The sequence below is a fragment of the Entelurus aequoreus genome, linkage group LG16, assembly GCF_033978785.1.
Source record: "Entelurus aequoreus isolate RoL-2023_Sb linkage group LG16, RoL_Eaeq_v1.1, whole genome shotgun sequence".
Classification (NCBI taxonomy): domain Eukaryota; kingdom Metazoa; phylum Chordata; class Actinopteri; order Syngnathiformes; family Syngnathidae; genus Entelurus; species Entelurus aequoreus.
This window is the reverse complement of record NC_084746.1, coordinates 11,697,468-11,724,710: the sequence shown is the minus strand read 5'-3', so window position 1 is coordinate 11,724,710 and position 27,243 is coordinate 11,697,468. Positions and strand designations below refer to the sequence as shown.

Here is a 27,243-nt window from a genome sequence, read left to right as displayed (position 1 = left end):
TCCATTGTTCATTGAACAAATTGCAAAAGATTCACCAACACAGATGTCCAGAATACTGTGGAATTTTGCGATGAAAACAGACTACTTAATAGCTGGCCACAATGCTGTCCCAAAATGTCCTCTACAATCCGTGACGTTACGCGCAGGCGTCATCATACCAAGACGTTTTCAGCAGGATATTTCGCGCAAAATTTAAAATTGCACTTTAGTAATCCGTAAGCCGTATTGGCATGTGTTGCAATGTTAAGATTTCATCATTGATATATAAACTATCAGACTGCGTGGTCGGTAGTAGTGGCTTTCAGTAGGCCTTTAAAACAAATAAAGTGATGTCACACAAGATATTTCAATAAGTGTCAAATAAAAATGAGCTGCATAATAGGAAATCAAATAGTGTATGTCCTTCACTATGTGGTAGGTTCCTGCGGACGTTATCTCCTTCTGTTGTTGACTATTTTTTTTCATACGGTGTTGATGTGGAAATGGTTGCTTGGGCATTTTGTTGGTGTGGCACCGAACGGAGATGTTGACATGCGGTGTTTCAAGCACTCTTCATTCTCTAGCGGGTGACTTTTCAAATGATGCTACACATTAGCAGTAATGCTACTTTTTGTAGCAACGCTTTTGCCCCACACCTGACAAATTACGGTTTTCTGTTCGACATCTTCCCGCTAGAAGCCAAACCACCGCCAGACGATGGAACCCCTGCTGTTTTTCTTGGGAATTAATTCTTTCTTCATTTGTTACCAGATTTGCACCTTCTTTCTCTCGTATTACCACTCGCTCCACGGCTAACGTTACCCATGCCGCTACCTCTCTGCTCCGCGAGGGCGTATGACGTTGCACGCGCGACGTTATGTGACGTATGTAAGAAGGTGCGCTTGTTTCATGTCTCTGTGAGAAGGAGAGACAAGAAAGAGTGAGAAACGCATGTAGTGTAATGCCCGCAGCTAAAAGCAACTGCGTGAGAACGTATACTCCAATATCACCATATAGTCATTTTTATATCGCACAGAGACAAACACGTGATATATCGAGTATATTCCATATATTGCCCAGCCCTAAGTCAATTATTAAACAAGAACAGAAACAACATGAGAGCAACATGGGGCATCCTAAATAAGCATAATTAAAAATGGTGCTAAGAAAGATTACCCCCAGTATTTTCTAGATGGAAACACAAAATATGACGTTATGAACCAAATAGTTGAACGATGTAATGATTACTTTGTGAATATCGGAACAAATCTGGAACAAAGAATTCCAAATGTAGATGATTGGTCAGTTGAGGACTTGAGTGAGATCATAGACAGAAATCCCAAATTCAATGTTTTTTAAGAATGTGACAAAAGAAGAAATAATCAAAATTGTAAATCCAAGACCTGGGCCGACTGTCATGGAATACATATAAATGTCACGATAAAAAAGGTCATAGAAGAAATTTCAGAACCTCTGACATATATCAACAACTGTAATTTCTAACGGGCAAATTCCCAGACAAAATGAAAATTGCGAAAGTCGTGCCAATTTATAAGAATGGAGACATACACCAGTTTACCAACCCCAGACCTGTTTTACTACTTCCACAATTCTCCAAAATCACGGAAAAACGTTTAACCTACTCGGTGGCCTAGTGGTTAGAGTGTCCGCCCTGAGGTCGGTAGGTTGTGAGTTCAAACCCCGACCGAGTCATACCAAAGACTATAAAAATGGGAGCCATTACCTCCCTGCTTGGCACTCAGCATCAAGGGTTGGAATTGGGGGTTAAATCACCAAAAATGATTCCCGGGCGCGGCCACCGATGCTGCTCACTGCTCCCCTCACCTCCCAGGGGGTGATCAAGGATGATGAGTCAAATGCAGAGAATAATTTCGCCACACCTAGTGTGTGTGGGACAATCATTGGTACTTTAACTTTAACAATACCCGATTAGATAAATTTATCAACAAAAGTGGAACGCTCGCGGAGAACCAATATGGATTCCGAGCAAATATCTCAACATCGATAGCATAATCGGAATAACAGAGGAAATTACCAATGCAATAGATGGTAAAGAATGTGCAGCCGCAGTATTCATGGACCTAACAAAAGCATTTGACACGATTAATCATGATATTTTAATAAAAAAATGAGAACGGTATGGCATCAGAGGGTTGGTCTTGAACTGGGTAAGAAGCGACTTAACCAAAAGGAAGCAATATGTGAAGATGGATGAAAATATGTCAACACAGCCAGATGTATCTTGTGGTGTACCCCAGGGATCAATACTGGGACCAAGATTGTTTAATCTTAATATAAACAACATTTGTTAACATTACAAAGGATTTAAAGTTAGTAATATTTGCAGATGATACAACTGTGTTTTGTTCAAGAGACAACACACAGAAGATAATACAAATAATAACAGAAGAAATGAACACATTAAAAGATGGTTTGACAAAAACAGACTATCTTTGGATTTCAGTGAAACTAAAATAATGTTATTTGGTAACAGTAGAAACAAGCATCATACACAAATACAAATAGACAGAGTAGATATTGAAAGGGTAAAATAAACTAGATTTTTGGGAGTATTAATAGATGATAAAGTTAACTGGAAATCTCATATAAAAATATACAACATAAGGTGGCAAGAAACATTTCAATAATGAACAGGGCAAAATACATCCTGGGCCAAAAATCACTTCATATTCTCTACTGCTCGCTAGTGTTACATATCTGAGTTATTGTATAGAAATATGGGAAATAACTACAAAAGTACACTTCATTCATTAACGGTGTTACAAAAAAGATCAATTAGACTGATACATACTGTTGGATATAGAGAACATTATATTGAGTCAAAAATATTGAAGTTCGATGATTTGGTAAAATAATAAACAGCAAAAATTATGTACAAAGCAAACTATAACCTGCTAGCCAAGAATGTGCAACAATTCTTAACTAAAGAGGAGAAATATAACCTTCGAGGAAAATCTAATTTAAAACATTTGTATGCTCGTACAACACTAAAAACCTTTTAGCATATCAGTATGTGGAATTAAATGATGGAATGGATTAAAGGCCTACTGAAATGAATTTTTTAAAATTTAAACGGGAATAGCAGATCCATTCTATGTGTCATACTTGATCATTTCGCGATGCCATATTTTTGCTGAAAGGATTTAGTAGAGAAAATCGACGATAAAGTTCGCAACTTTTGCTCGCTGATAAAAAAAGCCTTGCCTGTACCGGAAGTAGCGTGACGTCACAGGAGGTAATATTCCTCACAATTTTCCTTTGTTTACAATGGAGCGAGAGAGATTTGGAGCGACAAAGCGACGATTACCCCATTAATTTGAGCGAGGATGAAAGATTCGTAGATGAGGAACGTTACAGTGAAGGACTAGAGAGGCAGTGATGGACGTATCTTTTTTTCACTCTGACCGTAACTTAGGTACAAGCTGGCTCATTGGATTTCACACTCTCTCCTTTTTCTATTGTGGATCACGGATTTGTATTTTAAACCACCTCGGATACTATATCCTCTTGAAAATGAGAGTCGAGCACGCGAAATGGACATTTAAAGTGACTTTTATCTCCACGACAATACATCGGTGACACACTTAGCTACTGAGCTAACGTGATAGCATCGTTCTCAAATGAAGATAGAAACAAAATAAATAAACCCCTGACTGGAAGGATAGACAGAAGACCAACAATACTATTAAACCATGGACATGTAACTACACAGTTAAAAATTCTCAGCCTGGTAAGGCTTAACAATGCTGTTGCTAACGACGCTAAGGCTAATTTAGCAACTTAGCAACCGGACCTCACAGAACTATGATAAAAACATTAGCGCTCCACCTACGCCAGCCAGCCCTCATCTTCCCATCAACAGCCGTGCTCACCTGCGTTCCAGCGATCGACGGCGCGACAAAGGACTTCATCCGTGGGTTTGGCGGCAAGCATCGGCTAGGCGTAGTAAGTAGTCCTTGTTGTGTTGCTGTAAGTATTGTACTTAGCCGCTAATACACCGATCGATCCCACCTACAACGTTCTTCTTTGCAGCCTCCATTGTTCATTAAACAAATTGCAAAAGATTCACCAACACAGATGTCCAGAATACTGTGGAATTTTGTCGAAGAAAACAAGAGGTTTTTATATCGGGTCAGATGGGGTCCAACCACTTCCGTGGATTTTGTGACGTCACGCGCATAAATCATATCCAAAGGAGTTTTTCAACCGGAAGTGTGGCGGGAATTTTAAAATTGCACTTTATAAGTTAACCCGGCCGTATTGGCATGTGTTGCAATGTTAAGATTTCATCATTGATATATAAACTATCAGACTGCGTGGTCGGTAGTAGTGGCTTTCAGTAGGCCTTTAAGTAAAAACAATGTACTAATATGATCCACTTCAAGAAACTCTTCAAACTTAAAGTGTTTACAGAGAACAAAGAAGAAGAATTATGAGAAACACCGTCAATCTTATTGAAAATGGGATCTTCTTCATCTCAGTACGTTTATCATGACTGACTTCATTATTTACTACAACAACTGCTGTATTAATCATTCCCGGATGTCATTGTGCTACAAAAAGATGTCAGTAAATGAACGTATGTGTTTGTAAACGCTCCGAAGTGGGAAAGGGGCAGGATTGAATAAACTTTGCTTCTTCCTACTCCTTTTCGAACATGATGTAAAGTGAAATGATATGAAATTGTGTGATGTGTTATGCTGTAAGTGGGTTCATGTTCCAAATAAACTAAAGAAAGAAAGTAATGGTAGCCACTAGTGCCACTATCTAGTTGGTGTCATGGAGCGCCACACTGGTAATCCGGTGTTAATCTTACAGTGGACGTAAACAAGGAGTGAACTGAGGCAAGAAAGGCAGAAACAATGTGTAACCTCCACGCAATGTGTTTGGATTTGTGTGCACCACACGTGTCACCCCAGTGTGCAGCTGCAGGGTGGAGTCAAGTGGCCATGAAATGGTGTGTGTAGGAGCCAGAGATAGCAGATGTAAAGGACAAACGTCTCCCTGTCTTGATGGCCGCTAACTCCACGCTTTCACTTCTTCCGCATCACCCTGTTTTCCATCCCCCTTCTTCCATTTCCTTCCTCCCTCAAATGCCTATTGTGTGTCTTCTCAGGCGGAGTTTGGTTTCATCATGGCCTGTGGGGTCTGAGAAGCAGCCACGATGATTGGAGGATTGTTCATCTACAACCACAAAGGGGAGGTCCTCATCTCCAGGGTCTACCGAGATGATATAGGGTAGGTTTTTTTAGCTTTTTGGGGGACACCTAGATTGCAGCTTGGTTGACCAATGCTCCAAATAAAGGAAGGGGGCGGTGTTTTTTTTACCCCCTCTAGAACATGCTCTATGCCAGAGGTTCTTAACCTTTATGACTCAGGGGCCCAACTTTTCCATTACAGAGGGGCCCGGGGCCCACTTAATGGGGAACTGCACTTTAAAACATTTTTTTTGCCTATTGTTCACAATCATTGTGGGAGACAAAAACACGTGTCTTTTTTTTGGTTATGATTTAGGACCGTTGTAGCCTTCAAAACCCTCCATCCACGTTTTATATACACACTGCCAGTATATATATAATGTAGTAACAGACACCTTCATAACAATATGTAATATGTACAATATACACACTGCAAGTATATATATAATGTAGTAACAGACACCTTCATAACAATATGTAATATGTACAATATACACACTGCTAGTATATATATATAATGTAGTAACAGACACCTTCATAACAATATGTAATATGTACAATATACACACTGCAAGTATATATATAATGTAGTAACAGACACCTTCATAACAATATGTAATATGTACAATATACACACTGCAAGTATATATATATATATATTATATATATATATATATATATATATATATATATATATATATATATATATATATATATATATATATATATATAAATAAAATAGTAACAGACACCTTCATAACAATTAATACTACAGAACTCAGCAAGCACATTTGGAACCTCAAAGACAATAATGTTGAATATTCAATAACGTGGCAAATTCTTGCATTCAGCACACCTTACAACAGTGGTAATAAAAGATGCAACCTATGCTTAAAAGAGAAACTGTTTATTATATACCGCCCAGACCTGTCATCCCTCAACAAGCGCAGCGAAATTGTATCAGCATGCCGTCACAGACGGAAACACCTCCTAGGTAACACATGAGCCAATCACCACGCCCCTACGCCTGCCTGTACCTACCCGTTCTGTGCCCTATATAAACCATGGTATGTGAATGCTTCTATTAAAATCTCCTGATGATTGAGGGAACCCCTCATGAAATAGGCCTGTAGAAATTAAGTAGTCTTGTGATTTTTTTTCCCACACACACACACACACACACACACACACATATATATATATATATATATATATATATATATATATATATATATATATATATATATATATATATATATATATATATATATATATATATATATATATATATATATATATATATATATATATATATGTAGTAACAGACACCTTCATAATATGTAATATGTACAATATACACACTGCAAGTATATGTATAATGTAGTAACAGACACCTTCATAACAATATGTAATATGTATAATATACACACTGCAAGTATATGTATAATGTAGTAACAGACACCTTCATTATTATATGTAATATGTACAATATTACACATATTTTGGTCATTTTATGCACAGCCAGAAGTAATTATTCGCCGCATTTCCGTTTCCATAGAAGCGCACTTCCGACTTCCCGCAACAAAAATGTTCCTACTCCCGCAATCAAACGCGAGTGTGTTCTCTAATCATGGCAGACTTGGTAACGGACAACAAAGACGACTATTTTTGTACAAATGTGGATTCACAACCTTATCGTTTTGAAGCTGAATATGCTGAGGATGAACTGCTGCTTATAGAAGCGAGCACAAAAATAAGATGAAGCGTTGAAGCAGACAGAAGCCGAGAGAGTGCGACATGGTCACGCTGCAAATCTGGAACTTTTAAGCCAAGCTATGCCGAATGAATGGATTGCTTACCCAAATCAACTGGAAACAGACAATTGTCCATGGAGTGAGTCACTATAATATTGATCATGATACATGAAGCACATCACCGTACACTACAGTACATACTGTCTGGCTAGCTGTGTACAAACAAAACATGAAATAATACTTTACAGATACTGTAATATGATTGTTCATGTTTGTCATTCAGTACAGATTGGTGTTCTATCACAGTGTTGTGTATTACAAACTCAAACGCCTTTCGTGTTGACGTAGAAGCTCGCTTATCTCTTTCCGTAGTTGTACTTGTCTCTCATAATGATTGAACGATAAGCAAAAATCAAAAAAGTGCAGTTCCCCTTTAACTTTTACTAACTCAGAGGCGATGCAGCAGCTCACTGGCTTAGTATGTCAATATAGCAGCATAAGCTAGTTGGCGCTCTGTGATCAAGGCGCCGCTAAAAAGTCCCTCACGTAAGCACTTAAAATAACAATATTGCTAATACTTGGTTAATATTCAGGTCACGAGATGTAAATGGAGTATTGTTGGTGTTTTTGCACATTTTTTAGGGTTTTATGGGTACATTAGACGCAATGTCATTTTCTGTCTTACTTATGGATTGTGAATAATAGGCAACATTCTAAAAATAAAAAAGTGCAGCTCCTCTTTAGGATTGTTTTTATAGATACACGTAGGGCTGGGCGATATGGCCTTTTATTAATATCTCGATTTTTAGGCCATGTCACGATACACCATATATGTCTTGATATTTTGCCTTAGCCTTGAATGAACACTTGATGCATATAATCACAGCAGTATGATGATTCTATGTGTCTACATTAAAACATTCTTCTTCATACTGCATTAATATATGCTACTTTTAAACTTTCATGCAGAGAGGACCCCGACTTAAACAAGTTGAAAAACTTATTGGGGTGTTACCATTTAGTGGTCAATTGTACGGAATATGTACTGTACTGTGCAATCTACTAATAAAAGTTTCAATCAATCAATCAAAGAGGGAAATCACAACTAAGTCAATTTAGCAAAAGTGTATTTATTAAACAGTTATTAAGCAGTGGCACAAACATTCATGTCATTTCCAAAACAAAAAGTGCAAGATTGTCAGAGACATTTTAAAACAAGCTATTAGTGAACTTTTGTGCATGACGTGACATATCAAAACAACACTAAATTAAAGTGCACTTTTTGTACGGAACGCCACTACAATAGTTTAAAACACATAAAGTGCACTTTTGTGCATGATGTCACACAAGATATTTCAATAAGTGTCAAATAAAAATGAGCTGCATAATAGGAAATGAAATAGTGTATGTCCTTCGCTATGTGGTAGGTTCCTGCGGACGTTATCTCCTTCTGTTGTTGACCAATTTTTTCATACGGTGTTGATCTGGAAATGGTTGCTTGGGCATTTTGTTGGCGTGGCACCGAACGGAGATGTTGACATGCGGAGTAACAAGCACTCTTCATTCTCTAGCGGGTGACTTTTCAAATGATGCTACAAATTAGCAGTGCTGCTACTTTTTGTAGCAACGCTTTTGCTGCATAGTTGACATATTATGGTTGTCTGTTCAACATCTTCCCGCTTGAAGCCAAACCACCGCCAGACGATGGACCCCCTGCTGTTTTTCTTGGGAATTAATTCTTCCTTCATTTGTTACCAGATTCGCACCTTCTTTCTCTCGTATTACCACACGTTACCCATGTCGCTACCTCTGCTCCGCGAGAGCGTATGACGTTGCTCGCGTGACAGTATGTGACATATGTAAGAAGGTGCGCTTGTTTTGTCTCTGTGAGGAGAGACAAGAAAGAGTGAGAAGAGCCTGCAGTGTATTGCCCGCAGCTAAAAGCAACTGCGTGAGAACGCATACTCCAATATCACCATATAGTCATTTTCTATATCGCACAGAGACAAACCCATGATATATTGAGTATATTCCATATATCGCCCAGCCCTAGATACACGCTGCACTGCTTTTCACAAATAATAGATTACACTCACAATATACAGCAGGGCCATTCAACTGGCGAACCGAATCAAATGTTCCGTCACCATTAACCATGCAATAGACAATTTTCTCTGACAATGTCTCTCTTCCCCATGTTAGCTAGATTTACTGGATTCCATCCACTGGTGGAATTGTGGCTAAAATGTTTGCACATTTTTGTCTTAACCGAGGTTATGTTTGTTAGTTTAGTCATCCAAACCAATTCCTATTTAGTTCCAATATATGCATCTGATTAAACCAAGTTTGAGCTGGTAGTATAATATTCTGTTAGGGGCCAAAAGGGGCAGCCATGGCCAGCGTCCACTGCAGTGGACACATGGATTTTGCATAACAAGGCTATTTTCTTTTTAAATGTGTGACTGACAAAATAGACCAACAAATGTCTGCTACAGAGAATGCTGGTTATCAAAATTTGAATAATGAAGAATGGAGAAGTCAAATTTAGTTGAATAACCCTGATACAGTATTGACTCCAAAATAAGACTCTTTTTCTCTGCAAAAAATTTGATGTTGTCACACACACACACACACACACACACACACACACACACACACACACACACACACACACACACACACACACACACACACACACACACACACACCAGTGACCTTGGGAGATGCAACTCTGCAACATAGAGCTGCTCGAAAAAAGTGTGTCAAAGGTCGGGCAGGATGGCAAACAGTGTTATTATTGAGATAATCGTGATCAGTGAAGCAGCTGAGAGATATAATTGATACAAATATGATTTCACTGATATTGTAAACATGATTTAAAAGGATCATTGATTTTATCTGAGAAATATTTTTCAAAAATGTTTTTTAAATAAGAGGGGCCGTCTTATTTTCAGAAAATATGGTACATGCTATAAGTGGTAGTGTGTTCAGGTTTGATCCTAAATGGCATTATGGTAGCACAGGTGGTAAAAAGGCAGAGCGTTAACTTACTGACAATGTCTTAGTCATGCATGCTTTTAGCGGCTATGTGCGTTTGTACCATAGCGGAATGAACAGAAGGGGGTGAATGATCTTGTCCTAAGTGTCTTTGACTCTTTGTGCTAGCATCACACAGTGCAACTAGTTAGCATGTAGCAGCTAACATGGACAAAAATGATCACAAAACCAAACGCCACCTCACCAATGTGGGAATATTTCGGTTTAAACCTTTGGAACAAGATAAGACTATCAAGACCAAGGAAGCAGTTTGCCAAATCTGTGTGAATACAACAACGCTTACTTGAAATACAACTACTCGGCAGTCCAAACTCACTTCTTGTTCGGTGACAGGTAAGTGTAAACAAAATAGCGTGCGCTCACAGACATACATCGCCAAAGACATGCTGCCATTTAATACTGTTTTAAAACTAGCATTTTTTAAAAGTGTTGTCATGTTGGTGTTCTTTACTCGGAATCTGCCAAACTTAATTTTGTTTTGCATATGACTGTTAATAGATCTGTTTAAAGTGTAGTGTTTATATTGTTACTTTGCACCTTTGTGCAAAGTAACAATTAACTTGATTGTCAGTTAAAGGCCTACTGAAATGATTTTTTTAAATTTAAACGGGGATAGCAGATCCATTCTATGTGTCATACTCGATCATTTCGCGATATTGCCATATTTTTGCTGAAAGGATTTAGTAGAGAACATCGACGATAAAGTTCGCAACTTTTGGTCGCTGATAAAAAAGCCTTGCCTGTACCGGAAGTAGCGTGACATCGCAGGTTGAAAGGCTCCTCACATTTCCCCATTGTTTACACCAGCAGCGAGAGCGATTCGGACCGAGAAAGCGACGATTACCCCATTAATTTGAGCGAGGATGAAAGATTCGTGGATGAGGAACGTGAGAGTGAAGGACTAGAGTGCAGTGCAGGACGTATCTTTTTTCGCTCTGACCGTAACTTAGGTACAAGCTGGCTCATTGGATTCCACACTTTCTCCTTTTTCTATTGTGGATCACGGATTTGTATTTTAAACCACCTCGGATACTATATCCTCTTGAAAATGAGAGTCGAGGACGCAAAATGGACATTCACAGTGACTTTTATCTCCACAACAATACATCGGCGAAGCACTTTAGCTACGGAGCTAACGTGATAGCATCGGGCTTAACTGCAGATAGAAACAAAAGAAATAAACCCCTGACTGGAAGGATAGACAGAAAATCAACAATACTATTAAACCATGGACATGTAACTACACGGTTAATGCTTTCCAGCCTGGCGAAGCTTAACAATGCTGTTGCTAACGACGCCATTGAAGCTAACTTAGCTACGGGACCTCACAGAGCTATGCTAAAAACATTAGCTATCCACCTATGCCAGCCAGCCCTCATCTGCTCATCAACACCCGTGCTCACTTGCGTTCCAGCGATCAACGGAGCGACGAAGGACTTCACCCGGTCATCGATGCGGTCGGCGGCTAGCGTCGGATAGCGCGTCTGCTATCCAAGTCAAAGTCCTCCTGGTTGTGTTGCTGCAGCCAGCCGCTAATACACCGATCCCACCTACAGCTTTCTTCTTTGCAGTCTTCATTGTTCATTAAACAAATTGCAAAAGATTCACCAACACAGATGTTCAGAATACTGTGGAATTTTGCGATGAAAACCGAGCTTTTTGTATTGGATTCAATCTGTCCGAATACTTCCGTTTCAACCATTGACGTCACGCGCATACGTCATCATACATAGACGTTTTCAACCGGAAGTTTCGCGGGAAATTTAAAATGTCACTTTATAAGTTAACCCGGCCGTATTGGCATGTGTTGCAATGTTAAGATTTCATCATTGATATATAAACTATCAGACTGCGTGGTCGGTAGTAGTGGCTTTCAGTAGGCCTTTAAGTCATGTACAACTCTACCTCTGCCTACACGTTCAATCATCAAACAATCAATCAATGTTTGTTTATATAGCCCTAAATCACAAGTGTCTCAAAGGGCTGCACAAGCCACAATGACATCCGCGGTTCAGCGCCCACATAAGGGCAAGGAAAAACTCACAACCCAGTGGAACGTCGATGAGAATGACTGAGAAACCTTGGAGAGGACCGCAGATGTGGGTAACCCCCCACCCCTAGGGGAGGGTTACCCACGTACAATATTGTAACGTTGTTTGTCAATACTTAGCTATTTTATTTATTGTTATGGTTCTGTACATTTCAGCCCCCCATCGCCCTCCTTGGGATATTTAATTAAACTATATATGTGCAAAGTTTTGCTAACAGACAAAGTATATTGTATTTGTGTTTTATTTTACTTGGATATTTAAACGTTTTAATTTCAATAACAATGTTAAAATACACAATAAATACAAGTTTATTGCATTTGAAAGTATATACATGCATTATTGTAAAATCAATGGTTGATTGGGTCTCATAAAAATTAATGGCAATAGTATTGTTTATCGGGAATAATTTCGTCAAGCCAAATGTGTTACCGGCCCAGGCCTACTGATACCCGCAGAAACCCCGCTTTGTATTGTTTGCATGTATGCGCTTAGTATTTCTGCTTGACGTTGTGTAAAGAGTACAATATAACTTGATCCGTAAAGTGCACCAGATTGTTTGCTGGTTTATTGTCCGCATAGATAGGACATTTCTCAGCAAAAAGGACAATGTTGCTTCATGGTTGTTAGTTCTTTTATACAGAAACCTACTTCCCGTTTACATTCTTGTGACCAATAAGTGATTTAACACCTGATCAGGTAAGTAGGGCTGCCCGATTAATCACTGTTAAATTATAATCTGATTAATCAATTATGATGATGTTGAAAGAAAATGAGTAAATACTTTTTCCTCATGTCTTGCGACGTATTCGCCTGGTGAGCGGAATATCCGCCTCCACAAGCCCAGAAAGCGTGCATAAAACCGCATGCAAAGCGTGTAGAATGTTATATTGTTTCAATACCGCACTATCAGCAGCTTTCAGCAACACAAGAACTTATGTACAACTCTGTAGGATACTCTCATATGGATATTTATACTTCCTCGTATCTCCACTAGTACTATCGTCTACAGTTCCAGTTTTGCTCAACTGCTAAGACTTCTGAGTAATGCAGTTACTCTACAAGTACTATCACACAGAAAACCTCCAGAAGAAACACAACTTTTATCACTTACATTCAGTAAGTGCTAAGAAGTTGAAGACACATCTTAGAGCGGGGGTGTCAAACGTGAGGCCCGCAAGGTCAGTTTTTTAAATATAAAAATGAACTGCATTTTTTTAAATGAAAAGAACTGCTGTTCTAAATGTGTCCACTAGCAATTTAATTGGCAATTCAAGTGTAACCTACGTCACACATGACAGTGTTTAAAGATGACGTGTCAGCTGACTTTAAGCGCCCTCTGGGTTGGCTGCCGATACTTTAATCAGCGCAGGTGCTAGCAATCAGCTGCTCCTGTTGTGGCTGGCATCAGATGGCGGCAGTATCGACGCACAATACCTTCTTTCATTGTAAATTATCCACTCAACGGATCAAATAACGAAACGGGAAGATGCTAAGACTATAGTCAACATGACTATTATCTTTGTAGTTAGTGTTCCAAGCAGGGCTCCCAATTGGTTGGATGCACGATGCGCACCCTGAACTCCATTGTAAAAATGTGTGTTTCTACATTTGTTGTTTGATATATTTTATTTCATACTTAAATCTACTATGTTCACATTGGTTAAGTTTGTAGTTATTCTACCCTAAATTTCGGCTACGGTGTCATTTTGATAACTGACACCATGTTTAATTATCATTGAAATATTTGAATGATTATAAATAAATGTGTTGTGGCCGTATGCAGATTTCACCAATGCAGCGGTTTGAGTAAACAATCGTTTGCTTTTGCAAACATTTTTAATTAACTGCCAACATGAGAATGCTAAACAGGAAGTGCTTGAATGGCGTTGTAAAAACACTTAGACAAAGTCTAAGTTCATTGTGTTCTTCATGGTGTTCGACTGCACCAATTTTTTCCTCAGAGTTTCCAAGTGTTTTGCCAAGAGGATTATATTTAGCGTGTACCGTATTTTTCAGATTATAAATCGCAGTTTTTTTCGGGGATGCGATTTATACTCTGGAGCGATTTATGTGTGAAATTATTAACACATTACCGTAAAATATCAAATATTTATCTCATTTACGTAAGAGACTAGGCATATATCAGCAATCGTTACACACACACGTCAACCAATAAAAATTTGGCGGGGGCGGGTCATGGCAGAAGTGCATTGTGAAAAAAAAGATGCTACCTGCTACTACTTCCTTACCTATGAAAATTGATCATTTCAACATTGGCGGTAACTTATAAAAACTGAGATTAGCGATTAGGAGTGACAGATTGTTTTGTAAACGTATAGCATGTTCTATATGTTAGTTATTTGAATGACTCTTACCATAATATGTTACGTTAACATACCAGGCACGTTCTCAGTTGGTTATTTATGCCTCATATAACGTACACTTATTCAGCCTGTTGTTCACTATTCTTTATTTATTTTAAATTGCCTTTCAAATGTCTATTCCTGGTGTTGGATTTTATCAAATCAATTTCCCCAAAAAATGCGACTTATATGTTTTTTTCCTTCTTTATTATGAATTTTCGGCCAGTGCGATTTATACTCCGGAGCGATTTATAATCTGAAAAATACGGTACATTTTCAGAATGTGCTTGTTCTATTTTTGGCCAAAGCAAGACAAAGAAAAGAATCTGAAGTTGTCTTTATTTTAAAGTTATTGTGCCATGAATTTAGCGGGAATAGATTTTTCTTCATGCGGCCCCTGAGCTAAAATGAGTTTGGCTTAGACACACTCGTCGATCATTTGGTAACACTATGCCCTCCTAGTGAAATATGTAAACGAGTGTGGCCCAAGGGCCATTTATTTAATGCAGCGTTTTTATGGACTGGTAGAACATTGTAGAAACAAAATAAACATAAAAATGGAAAACATTTGCAAAAAAAAGCATAATAATTTGAAAAAAAGATGAAATATTGATACTAATAGGGAATTAGCCTATTTAATGAAAAATTACATGACATCAACAGCTCCCACCCATCTGTTGTCGTTTGAATTTTTTACCCCAAGAAATTGTAATCAAAAATTGAGTTTATTTTTGCCCCAAATCGTGCAGTTCTACCAGTAGGTATTTAGTATTTGGTGCTAACACTTGCAGTCTTCCATTATTTAAAAAACATAAACATAACCTTGTTGGTGCTCTAGTGCAGTTTCCTGAAAAAGTATACACAAAGGAACGTAATTATGCAAGATGCTCAATTCAGTCAGTAAATAACACAAATCTGACCAAGCAGAATGTTTCTGTCAGTGGGTAATGGTGCCTGTCTCCTGTCTTCACTCTTGATAGCTGGTCCACTTTGTTTACTCTTCTAAATCAGACATGGCAGAGGTTGCCTGATCAAGTTGTCGTACAAGTTCAAAAGTCACATTAAAGGAAGCGGCTGTCTGCAACTTGTTCGAACTAGAACATCACCGGCTTGCTTATGTTACTTTTAGTAGCTCAACAGAGTATATTTGGGGAACATTTTTTTTCTCTCACAATTATTAATTTGATATTAAATAATAACTGCTTGTCACCCTGAGAAATGAGTCTGGCTTTTACACGTACACACCATGAAGAAGCACATGCATATACACAGAAAACAGTCCCAGATAAGCAACTAACAATATGGAGTCAAGTTGTTGTTACAATAAGACCCTTTCCAAAATATTAGAATATCTTGGAAAGTGTATTTATTTCCATAATTCCATTCAAAACTTTTCCATAGATTATAGATTCAGGGCCTATAACTTAAAAGATTTCAAGTATTTAGTTGTTTATTTGTACATCATTTAGGCTTCCAGCTCATAAAACCCACAAAAACAGGTTTCCAAAAATGTAGAATACTGTGAAGGAATCACCATTTACTTCTCAGTTTTTGCAGGAAAAAAATAAATTAAGATAAAATAAATCAAAATATGGCACTTTCAAAATAATACGTCAATCTTCTGCTGGTGCATCTTCTCATTCATGCACTGTAAAACTTGGGGGGATTTCTGCACAGTATTCTATTTTTTTAAAATCCTGTTTTCGTGGGTTTTGTGAGCTGAGCCCCAAATGATGTACAAATAATCAAATACTTGAAATTGTGGGCCCTGAATCTATAATCTATGGAAGTTTAACGTTTTGAATGGAATTATTGAATTGAACTTTTCCATGATATTCAATTTTTTTGGAAAGGGTCTGCATTCAATGATGGCAAACGTTTAGTGGCTAATCTCTGCAAAATTGCTATCATTAGCTGACAATACTCAAAGCCAATGCATGATTTTTACATATGTTGTAATTTGTGGCTACATGCTAAAAGCTGTATCATCTTTACAATACTTTGCGATATATAATGCAGCCTCTTTTGCCAACAATAGATTATTTGGCATCTAAATGATAATAGGACGATTTTAAAACAAATACAAAATGATCCTATTTTAGCTGCTGAAGTACATATTGCATCATTTCTAATTGTAGTATTATTTTCTCAAAAGTATTAATGATATACTTGCAAAGTTACTTTTAATATCTGGTTACTTGCTGCTACAACAAGGTTCTAGCTACACTTCTGTTAAAGGAATAAGCATTTTTTTCTTCTGTTTGGATACACAAATACATCTTGGGCGATACTACAAATTTGGGTAAGGATCCAATACTTAGTAGTTACAGGGGCAGTATTGATCATACTTTAAATGTTCTAAATCATTAAAAGATTCAATTTAGAATCACAATTTTTCAATTGAATATTATTGTTTCCCTTATTCCCTTTTATTACCTACAAATAAAGTCAACAGCGGCAAAAAAATCAGACAAATATTTTGTGATCATAAGAAGTAACGATTTAACTACAGTAGGACTGACCATATGCTGATACCATACTTGGTATCCTCACAATTGATATTCGTATGAAAATGAACATACCATATTTATCGGACTATAGAACACCGGTATATAAGCTGCACCGGAACATAAGCCGCAGATATATATCGGTCCGAAAGATTTTGTAAATGTTTATTACATACCTTAATTGTTTCCAACCGGTGGCTGTAACACGGCAGTAAAACGGCTGATCAAACAAAACAGATGTCATCGTCATCCAAACAGACTCAATAACTCCACGGTGACGTTTTGGTGAATTTACGAAACCGAAACAATACAAAGAGAATACCATTGTAAGTTAATAATACTAACACAGACACTTGTGAACGTGTTAACATATTAGTTCATGTTGATTACATTACGATGGCACGTACAAATATGCGTGAAAACACTCCTACAGTCATCAAGCATGGGACGGTTTAGTAAGTATGAATTGCTTTAGTTCTATTGTAAAACTTACAAAAGTTGCTTGGAGAGATGAAACGCTATAGACAATTAGTAGTCGAAACAGGATATATATACTTTCTGTACAACAAGTACATTTGCAACACGCAGCACCTGTAGTTAACAAATCTATCAAAATAGCACAGGTGTTGAAAACTATTTGTTGAATACAAAACATTATTGGCGTTAGCAAAGAAAAATCCATAAATTAAGTGCACCATTTTATAAGCCGCAGGTGTAGAAAAAAAGTAGCGGCTTAATGTCAGAAAAATATGGTCGTTTATTTGCCACCTTGAAGACACTGTGGAGGGACGTTAGCCGCTAGCGAGGATGCTACGTAGCGTTTGTTACAGCTTGAGGCTGTCAAATTTGTGACGCAGATAGACTTTCTCATCAACATGCATTATCACAACATAACAATAGTATTAAAAGCTCTATTGTCGGCCAAATGTATATGGAGCAACCCTATTATAGACATACAGAATTATAGTTGTACCCTTTGCAGTGTTGGGACTAACGCCGTTACTTTCGGCGGTAAATAGTAATCTAACGCGTTATTTTTTTATATTCAGTAACTCAGTTACCGTTACTACATGATGCGTTACTGCGTTATTTTACGTTATTTTTTATGTAGTATCGGCTAGAAACTGAGAAGATCTGAGTGTATTTTATTGGAGCGCTGCAGAAGAGACACTGTGTGTGTGTGGGGGCGTGTATGTGTGGGGGGGCGTGTGTGTGGGGGCGTGTTTACTAACAAGACGTCATGCCGAAGCCGAGTTTCTTAACATGGAGATATTCTCACTACTTTTCTTTTGTCGACCACAAAGAAAAAACATTTTAGTTAAATGTAAGTTGTGTCTTGGATCAAAGATCATATCCTAGCAATTCAAATCTGCTGAAACAGCTACAAAAGCAACATGCTTCGACGAAGCTAGTAAAGAGAGACACACTTCACCTCCTAAGCAAAAGCGGCTGGATTTTAACGAGGCACTGCTAGCCAGGACCACATTGATAGAGACATTGCAGCGTGTGTGCTAGAAGACATGCAGGCTATTTCTACAGTGGAGTCACCCGCTTTCAGGCAGCTAATTAGCATGATACCAGGCGTATAATGCCACCTGGACAGTGAATACATAAAAATGGAAAGCGAGCTAAGGAAAACACTCAGAACTCTGCCTCTGCTCATCATTCAGCACTGAAGGTACACACACTCTGTCAAATCTCTTATATACTCTTTTCATTCTAGAGTGTTTGATTATCACATCACTCTAAATGTATAGACTATAAAGTTCACAAACATAAAGAGGGATGCTAGTGGGCCAGGCCAATCTTTCCTTATCTCTAAACTAAAACTGGGGAAATGTGTAGAGTGTTCTGGCCTTCAGACGTGATTTTATTTCAGAATTCCTTGAGAGAAAAAAACGCCTGGTTAGGATTTGTGTATGTAGTGTGTGCCTTCCTTGCTTTACAGCTATGTTGTTATTATGCTGTTTGTTACTTATGTATATTATAGCTATTTAAAATAGTTTTGTCAATTTGTTCTAGCCTGAAACATATTGGCCCTTTGAAACATATACAGTTGTGTTCAAAATAATAGCAGTCCCACATCACTAGCAAGATAAATCACTGTTTTTGTTAGAATTTCAACTTCTACACTGCAAGTAAGTTACTAGAAGGTTTAGTAAAGGTATAGAAAACTAACAGACCCAACAGGAATGATGTGCATGCTGGTGATTCTGTGAAACTGAATAATTTACTGAAAGGGGCGTGTTCAAAAAAATAGCAGTGCTGTGTTCCATAAGTGACATAATTGATTATGTGTAAAAAAAAATATGTTAAACAAGTGGCCCTTATTTTAGGATCAAAGCAACTGACGCTGCATATGCTGGCTGTCCATTTGTCCTTGAAAAAACAGTGTAAAATGGGTCGTTGAAGACACTGTTCAGAAGAAGAGCGTTCTTTGATTAAGAATTTAACAAAAGAGGGGAAAACCTATAAGGAAGTGCAGAAAATGATAGGCTGTTCAGCTAAAATGATATCAAACACTTTAAAATGTCAGCCAAAACCAAAAAGACGAAGAAGAAAAAGAAAAACGACTATTGAAATGGATCGGAGAATAAGCAAAATGGCAAAGGCTCAGCCAATGATCAGCTCCAGGAGGATGAAAGAAGATCTAAGATGGCCTGTGAGTACTGGAACAATCAGACCACGTCTATGTGAAGCCAAGCTATCAGTAAGAAGCCCCCGCAAAGTCCCATTGTTTAAAAAAAAGACATGTGCTGAAGCGGTTACAATTTGCCAAAAAACACATTGACTTGCCTAAAAAGAAATGGCGTAAAATTTGGGGACTGATGAGAGTAAGATTGTTCTTTTTGGGTCTAAGGGCCACAGACAGTTTGTCAGACGTCCTGCAAACACTGACTTCAAGCCCCAGTACACAGTGAAGACGGTGAAGCATGGTGGTGCAAACATCATGATATGGGGATGTTTCTCGTACTGTGGTGTTGCTCCTATTTATCGCATACCAGGGATCATGGATCAGTTTTGAGTACATCAGAATACTGGAAGAAGTCATGTTGCCGTATGCTGAAGAGGAAATGCCCTTAAAATGGGTGTTTCAACAAGACAATGACCCCAAACACACCAGCAAGCGAGTAAAATCATGGTTCCAGACAAACAGAGTTCAAGTAATGGAGTGGCCAGCACAATCCCCGAACCTTAATCCCATTGAAAACTTGTGGGCTGACATAAAGAATGCTGTTCATTAGCCAAAACCAAAAAATGCAGAGGAATTGTGGAACGTAGTACAATTGTCCTGGGCTACATTACCTGTCGACTCCATGTGCCACAGATGTGAAGCAGTTATCAGAAACCGTGGTTATGCAACTAAATTATAGTTAATAATTCTAAGGAAAGTTGAATCTGCAAGCCCTTCTTAGTTTATACAGTACATTTGAGTTTTATAAAGAAAGATGTCAACACTGCTATTTTTTGGTTTTATATTTCTTGACTTTCTGTAAAATATTGTCAAATTGAATTACTTTTTTCCAATTTTCTGGCTTTGAAATAGAATGTGCAGTCTCCCCGATGCATTTGTGTTCATTAAAATACAATTTATTTGAAGAATTTTGAGGTTTACTCACCTTTTTAAACACACTGCTATTATTATGAACATAACTATTTGTCTTTGTGTGTTGTATGTAGACCACATTGCTTAGCAGAGTTAAGTGATGCAAATGCATGTCATGTTGATCAACTCATTGTATTATTCTCCACTGCAATAACAGTACTGAAATAAAAGCTAAAAGGGCATTAAAGGGGGCCTTAAAAAAAAAAAAAAAAAAAAATATATATATATATATATATAAGTAACTAAATAGTTACTTTTTACAGTAACGCATAACTTTTTGGTGTAAGTAACTGATTTACTTTTGAAATAAAGTAACTAGTAACTGTAACTAGTTTAATTTTCAGTAATTAACCCAACACTGACCCTTTGTGTGACTCAAGCAACATGCTAACTCAGCCATTTTCTTCTTTAAACACCAAGTCCAATAGAAAAATGTCAAATCTGTGTTAGCGCAGGTTTGTGCCTAATAGAATCTTCTCGTCCTGATCTTCTTTCTGGTTTACCCACACAGCTTTGAAAGTACACGGACTACCCAATACACCCATGTTTACTTCAACTCATCCTCATTTTGTCTTGCAGTAAAGAGCCATTATTAGGGCAAATTCTCTGCTGATGATATCATGACCAACACCACGTGTCTGTGTGTACGCCATGCACGAAAATGTCTCGTGCATTTTTGCTGCTCTTCATCCTCTTTTCCTCTCTTATCACCATTTCCCTTGATCTGTCCGTAACGGCCCATGTAGGAATAGGTAAGCGAAGCGCATACCTGACACGCATGACCTCTCCCTCCCCGTTTTAAATGGCTCCTTCTATTCTAAACTGCATGCCCATTAATTCTCCCAGCATGAGTCACCTGCCATGAAACACACCCATCACACGAGAGTATTGTACAAAAGCCAGCCAGTCATTGGTTATTTGTTGGGTACGAACAAAGATGTTCGCATGGAGTTTGCGCATGGGATATGATGGTTGTTGAAGGGGAACTGCACTTTCTGTGGAATTTTAACTGTCATTCACAGTCCGGATGTGGACAAGAACACATGTTTTTCCTTCTTTATGCATTCTAACTCATAAAAAAAAAGCTCTCAAAAGTAGCTAACAATGGAGGTAGTTGGTAACAATGTAGCTAACAATGGCGGTCGTTGGTAACAATGTAGCTAACAATGGAGGTCGTTGGTAACAATGTAGCTAACAATGGAGGTCGTTGGTAACAATGTAGCTAACAACGGAGGTCGTTGGTAACAATGTTTCTAACAATGGAGGTCGTTGGTAACAATGTTTCTAACAATGGAGGTCGTTGGTAACAATGTTTCTAACAATGGAGGTCGTTGGTAACAATGTTTCTAACAATGGAGGTCGTTGGTAACATCCATTGCTTTCGGTCTCCCCTGGGGGGGGTGTTACCCACATATGCGGTCCTCTCCAAGGTTTCTCATAGTCATTCACATTGACGTCCCACTGGGGTGAGTTTTCCTTGCCCGTATGTGGGCTCTGTACCGAGGATGTCGTTGTGGTTTGTACAGCCCTTTGAGACACTTGTGATTTAGGGCTATATAAATAAACATTGATTGATTGATTGAATGTTTCTAACAATGGAAGTCGTTGGTAACAATGTAGCTAACAATGGAGGTCGTTGGTAACAATGTAGCTAACAATGGATGTCGTTGGTAACAATGTAGCTAACAATGGAGGTCGTTGGTAACAATGTAGCTAACAATGGAGGTCGTTGGTAACAATGTAGCTAACAATGGAGGTCGTTGGTAACAATGTAGCTAACAATGGAGGTCGTTGGTAACATTGTAGCTAACAATGGAGGTCGTTGGTAACAATGTAGCCAACCATGGAGGTAGTTGGATTCGCTCTATTCCGCCTACAGTTGGGCAGTATGGATCAAACCTGATATCCCGGTATTTTCATGCCGAATGGCGATATACGATATCTTAAACAAAACATGGTAAGTGTTTTATTAAAGATTAAAGTACCAATGATTGTCACACACACACTAGATGTGGTGAAATTTGTCCTCTGCATTTGACCCATCCCCTTGGGGAGCAGTGGGCAGCAGCGGCGCCGCGCCCGGGAATCATTTTGGTGATTTAACCCCCAACTCCAACCCTTTGTTGCTGAGTGCCAAGCAGGGAGGTTATGGGTCCCATTTTTATAGTCTTAGTATGACTCGGCTGGGATTTGAACTCCAACCTATGGCTAGATAACCAGCACATCCTTTTTGTTTGAAGTAGTAACATGTTGCTTATTCTTATTTATAAAGTCATTAGTTAGTGGTTACTATGTCAAGGCAGTTTTGGTAAATTTTGTTAATTAACGTTGGGTTTATAATGTCACGCTTGTGCGCGGGGATACATGGAGCTTCCACTTGCTGTTTTAGTTTGAAACAACTCTTCAGCCACCCAGCCGCCGTACCAGGCTAGTCGGCACGTGCTACGGGGAGAGTCACTTTCAAGCTGAACATTTGACACACCAGCATAGAGGCGGTATGGCTAGCTGCTGTACTAAGTCGCTAACAGGACTGCACAATATAGACGGATGAGATTAGTGATACAGTCGCTATAAGGAGAGTTATAGGTTCTCAAGTAAATTGATGTGTGTAAATAAATCTGTAGTCACTCATCGATAGCCAAATGCAGTCAGTGACCAAAGCATTGCATCGCTCGGGAGTTTAGAAGTCGGCATCATAGCAGCCATATTATTTGGAAAAGGTTATTGTGTTGCGTTGTGTGTCAGAGAAGCCTACTTAAACAAGCAAGGGACGGGGTTGCGCCAAAGGGAATGCCCATAAAAAGATACAGGTATGGCGGTACGGTCTAAAATATATATAACTTTACTGTAATACCAGTACACCGCCCAGCCCTTATTCCGTATATAAAGCGCTCTTCTGTATACACGCTGTAAGTGTAATGTTGTAACCGGCACATTTATAATAACATGTAATATTTACATGTTTTGGTCATTTCAAGCATATTATTTTCACAGGAACATCACAACGTTCGCTATTAGCTACTAACTACTCATGACAGACTTAATGAGAGCCAACAACTACTACTTTGGAACAAATGATGATCCAGAACCTTATATTTTTGAGCCTGAATATAAGGAGGATGAGCTCCAAGTTTCAGAAGCCAAGTGCTTAGCAGATCCAGCATTGCTAAGTGCGAAACAAGAAATACAAAACAATCACTTGCTGAGATGCCGACTGATGGGATATTCATATCTTCCCGTTTAAATGAAGAATTGATGATAATCCTCACGCAAGTAAAACAAAAAAGTACTATGCAAGTGTGACGCATGAATTCTAATCCAGCACAAACATTTGACTACTCAGAGGCGAGGCAGCAGCTCAACAACTTAACATATCATTAGCTGCACAAGCTAATTAGCTCTCTTTGATCACGGCGCCACTAAAGTAGTTCTTCCGCATTAGGGCTTATAATAACAATACCGCTAATACTTCACATGCAGGTCACGACATGTACCGTATTTTTCGGAGTATAAGTCGCACCGGCGTATAAGTCGCACCTGCCGAAAATGCATAATAAAGAAGGAAAAAAACATAAGTCGCACTGGAGCCCGGCCAAACTATGAAAAAAAACTGCGACTTATAGTCCGAAAAATACGGTATATGGAGTATTGTCGGTGGTTTTTGGATGTTTTTATAAGGCTTTATGAGCGCAATGTATTACTCCTATTACCTTTTATCATACTTGCCAACCTTGAGACCTCCGATATCGGGAGGTGGGGGCGTGGTCGGGGGTGGGGGGCGTGGTTAAGAGGAGAGTATATTTACAGCTAGAATTCACCAACTCAAGTATTTTATATATATATATATATATATATGTATATGTATATGAAATACGAAATACTTGACTTTCAGTGAATTCTAGCTATATATATATATTTATTATACATATAAATAAAATAAATACTTGAATTTCAGTGTTCTGGAGGCTATCCAGTAGATGGCAGCATTGTCCTGTTTAACTTCTCCGTTCATGAATGAGTATATCATTTCGGCCACCGTGTTCAATGGAGAAGTCTGTTCTACATAATGTACAGGCAACATACATACCCCTTCCCCTTCGAACTGTCCTGGATGAACTGAAATTCTTGTTTCCATTCGTTTTGGAACTTGCAAGCGTATTTCTTCATCTTGCTCGTCGACGGCGTCGCCATGTCTGTAACTTCCTCGTTCTTCTGCTTCGTCTCCTTGTTGTGTGCGCAGTTGTGCACTCTACTCTCTAAAAGCCGTAGATGTTATGACGTCATTGGGCAGGCAAGCTGTTTATATTGTGGGAAAGCGGACGTGAGAACAGGCTGTCCCCACTCAGGTCCGCATTGAGCTGGAGGGGGTGTGGCCTCCAGCTCCGGCTGAATACCGGGAGTTTTGTCGGGAGAAAATTTCTGCCGGGAGGTTATCGGGAGAGGCGCTGAATACCGGGAGTCTCCCGCTAAAAACGGGAGGGTTGGCAAGTATGCCTTTTATTGTTAGCCACTGCCGTATATTACACGCTAGAGTGCCTAAAAAAAGGAAAACATACAGTATGTTTTCTTGTCTTACATTGGGATTGTGAATGATAGGCCAACAAAAAAAAAGTGCAGTTCCCCTGTAAAGCAGAACCTCATTTGTAGGATTGCGACTAAAATTGCATTGACTTATTAAGGCTCTTGGAAGTGCAAACATATGCTTTTTATGTACTTTTTACATACAAGGTTTGTCTCAAGGCAAACTATTATGTTAGTTGACAAGAAGGGCTGTAAAATGGATGTGAATTCAATTGGTTCAACTTTTTCCTCTAAAGATGTCACTTGGAATGTTTATTTATGCCTTTTTTCTCTGTGAGCGTCACACTTACAAGAGATCTCTTTTCTCTGCAAGAACATCGAGTTAAGTTCCTCTCCCGTCTTGCTTCCTTGCCAATCCAGACGCAATGCGGTGGACGCGTTCCGCGTGAACGTGATCCACGCGCGGCAGCAGGTCCGCTCTCCGGTGACCAACATCGCCCGCACCAGCTTCTTCCACGTGAAGCGCTCCAACATCTGGTTGGCGGCCGTCACCAAGCAGAACGTCAACGCCGCCATGGTGTTCGAGTTCCTCTACAAGATGTGCGACGTCATGACGGCCTACTTTGGCAAGATCAGCGAGGAGAACATCAAGAACAACTTTGTGCTCATCTACGAGCTGCTCGACGGTAAGAAGTCCAAGGCAGGAGAAACTCCCCGAATCAGATGCATACTGTCCTACTTTGTCCTCTTATTGGAACTTTCATTTTGTGTTTGTTCACACAGAGATTCTGGACTTTGGATACCCCCAGAACTCAGAAACTGGAGCACTGAAGACCTTCATCACTCAGCAAGGCATTAAGGGACAGGTCAGTGTCCTCAATGATCCAAGTTTTCAGCTCTTTTTTATAGTTGTATCTATGGTTCTTCTTATTTCCTTTAGTACTATTGTATTTATTACACTTTGACAGGCTGTAAGAATTAAACTACAAAAATAAGACTCAATAGACACCTCATAAATTGGGCCTTTTAAAAAAAATAACAATGCACAGTTATAATGACACTGGGGCATTGAAGTACCAGTACAAGTTGCCTCTATATTGAAGATATTATCACAAATGTCTGGTTTATGACACCAAAAGACTTCCAAAGTTTGTGAAAAAATAGATATGATCAAAACAGTATGAATCTCACGGAGATTCCCGAGCCATTTTGAGATATAATGAGGAAACCAGTCTCGCTAGGAACCAAAAATCCCTTCCCTACCAACAACAATGCTAATCAAGCAGACTTTGTGAGAGCCAACAATGATTACTTTTGGAAAAAATATGATCCAAAACTAGAGATGTCGGATAATATCGGACTGCCAATATTATCGGCCGATAAATGCTTTAAAATGTAATATCGGAAATTATCGGTATCGGTTTCAAAAAGTAAAATTTATGATTTTTTAAAACACCGCTGTGTACACGGACGTAGGGAGAAGTGCAGAGCGCCAATAAACCTTAAAGGCACTGCCTTTGCGTGCCGGCCCAGTCACATATCTACGGTTTTTCACACACACAAGTGAATGCAAGCATACTTGGTCAACAGCCATACAGGTCACACTGAGGGTAGCCGTATAAACATCTTTAACACTGTTACAAATATGCGCCCCACTGTGAACCCACACCAAACAAGAATGACAAACACATTTCGGGAGAACATCCGCACCGTAACACAACATAGACACAACAGAACAAATACCCAGAACCCCTTGCAGCACTAACTCTTCCGGGTCGCTACAATATACACCCCCCGCTATCCCCTAAATGTCTCTCTAGCGCCCCCTTGAAGACGAGAAAAAAATTATCCCCTGCCATCAGTTTCACTTAGTTAAAGTACCAATGATTGTCACACACACTAGGTGTGGTGAAATTTGTTCTCTGCATTTGACCCATCCCCTTGTTCACCCCCTGGGAGGTGAGGGGAGCAGTGGGCAGCAGCGGTGGCCGCGCCCGGGAATCATTTTTGGTGATTTAACTCCCAATTCCAACCCTTGATGCTGAGTGCCAAGCAGGGAGGTAATGGGTCCCATTTTCATAGTCTTTGGTATGACTCAGCCGGGGTTTGAACTCACAACCTACCGATCTCAGGGCGGACACTCTAACCACTAGGCCACTGAGTG

General features: G+C 39.0%; 1 protein-coding gene across 1 annotated transcript in view; it reads left to right on the top strand.

Moving 5' to 3' along the window:
• LOC133630602 (AP-2 complex subunit mu-A-like) overlaps positions 1-27,243 on the top strand; it is a 49,640-nt gene that overhangs the window by 5,234 nt on the left and 17,163 nt on the right. Inside the window, exons 2-4 of the mRNA XM_062022186.1 lie at positions 5,138-5,259; positions 25,500-25,765; positions 25,863-25,945. Of these exons, the coding sequence (XP_061878170.1) occupies positions 5,186-5,259; positions 25,500-25,765; positions 25,863-25,945 (423 nt within the window). The 5' untranslated portion in view covers positions 5,138-5,185. The remainder of the gene's footprint in view (positions 1-5,137; positions 5,260-25,499; positions 25,766-25,862; positions 25,946-27,243) is intronic.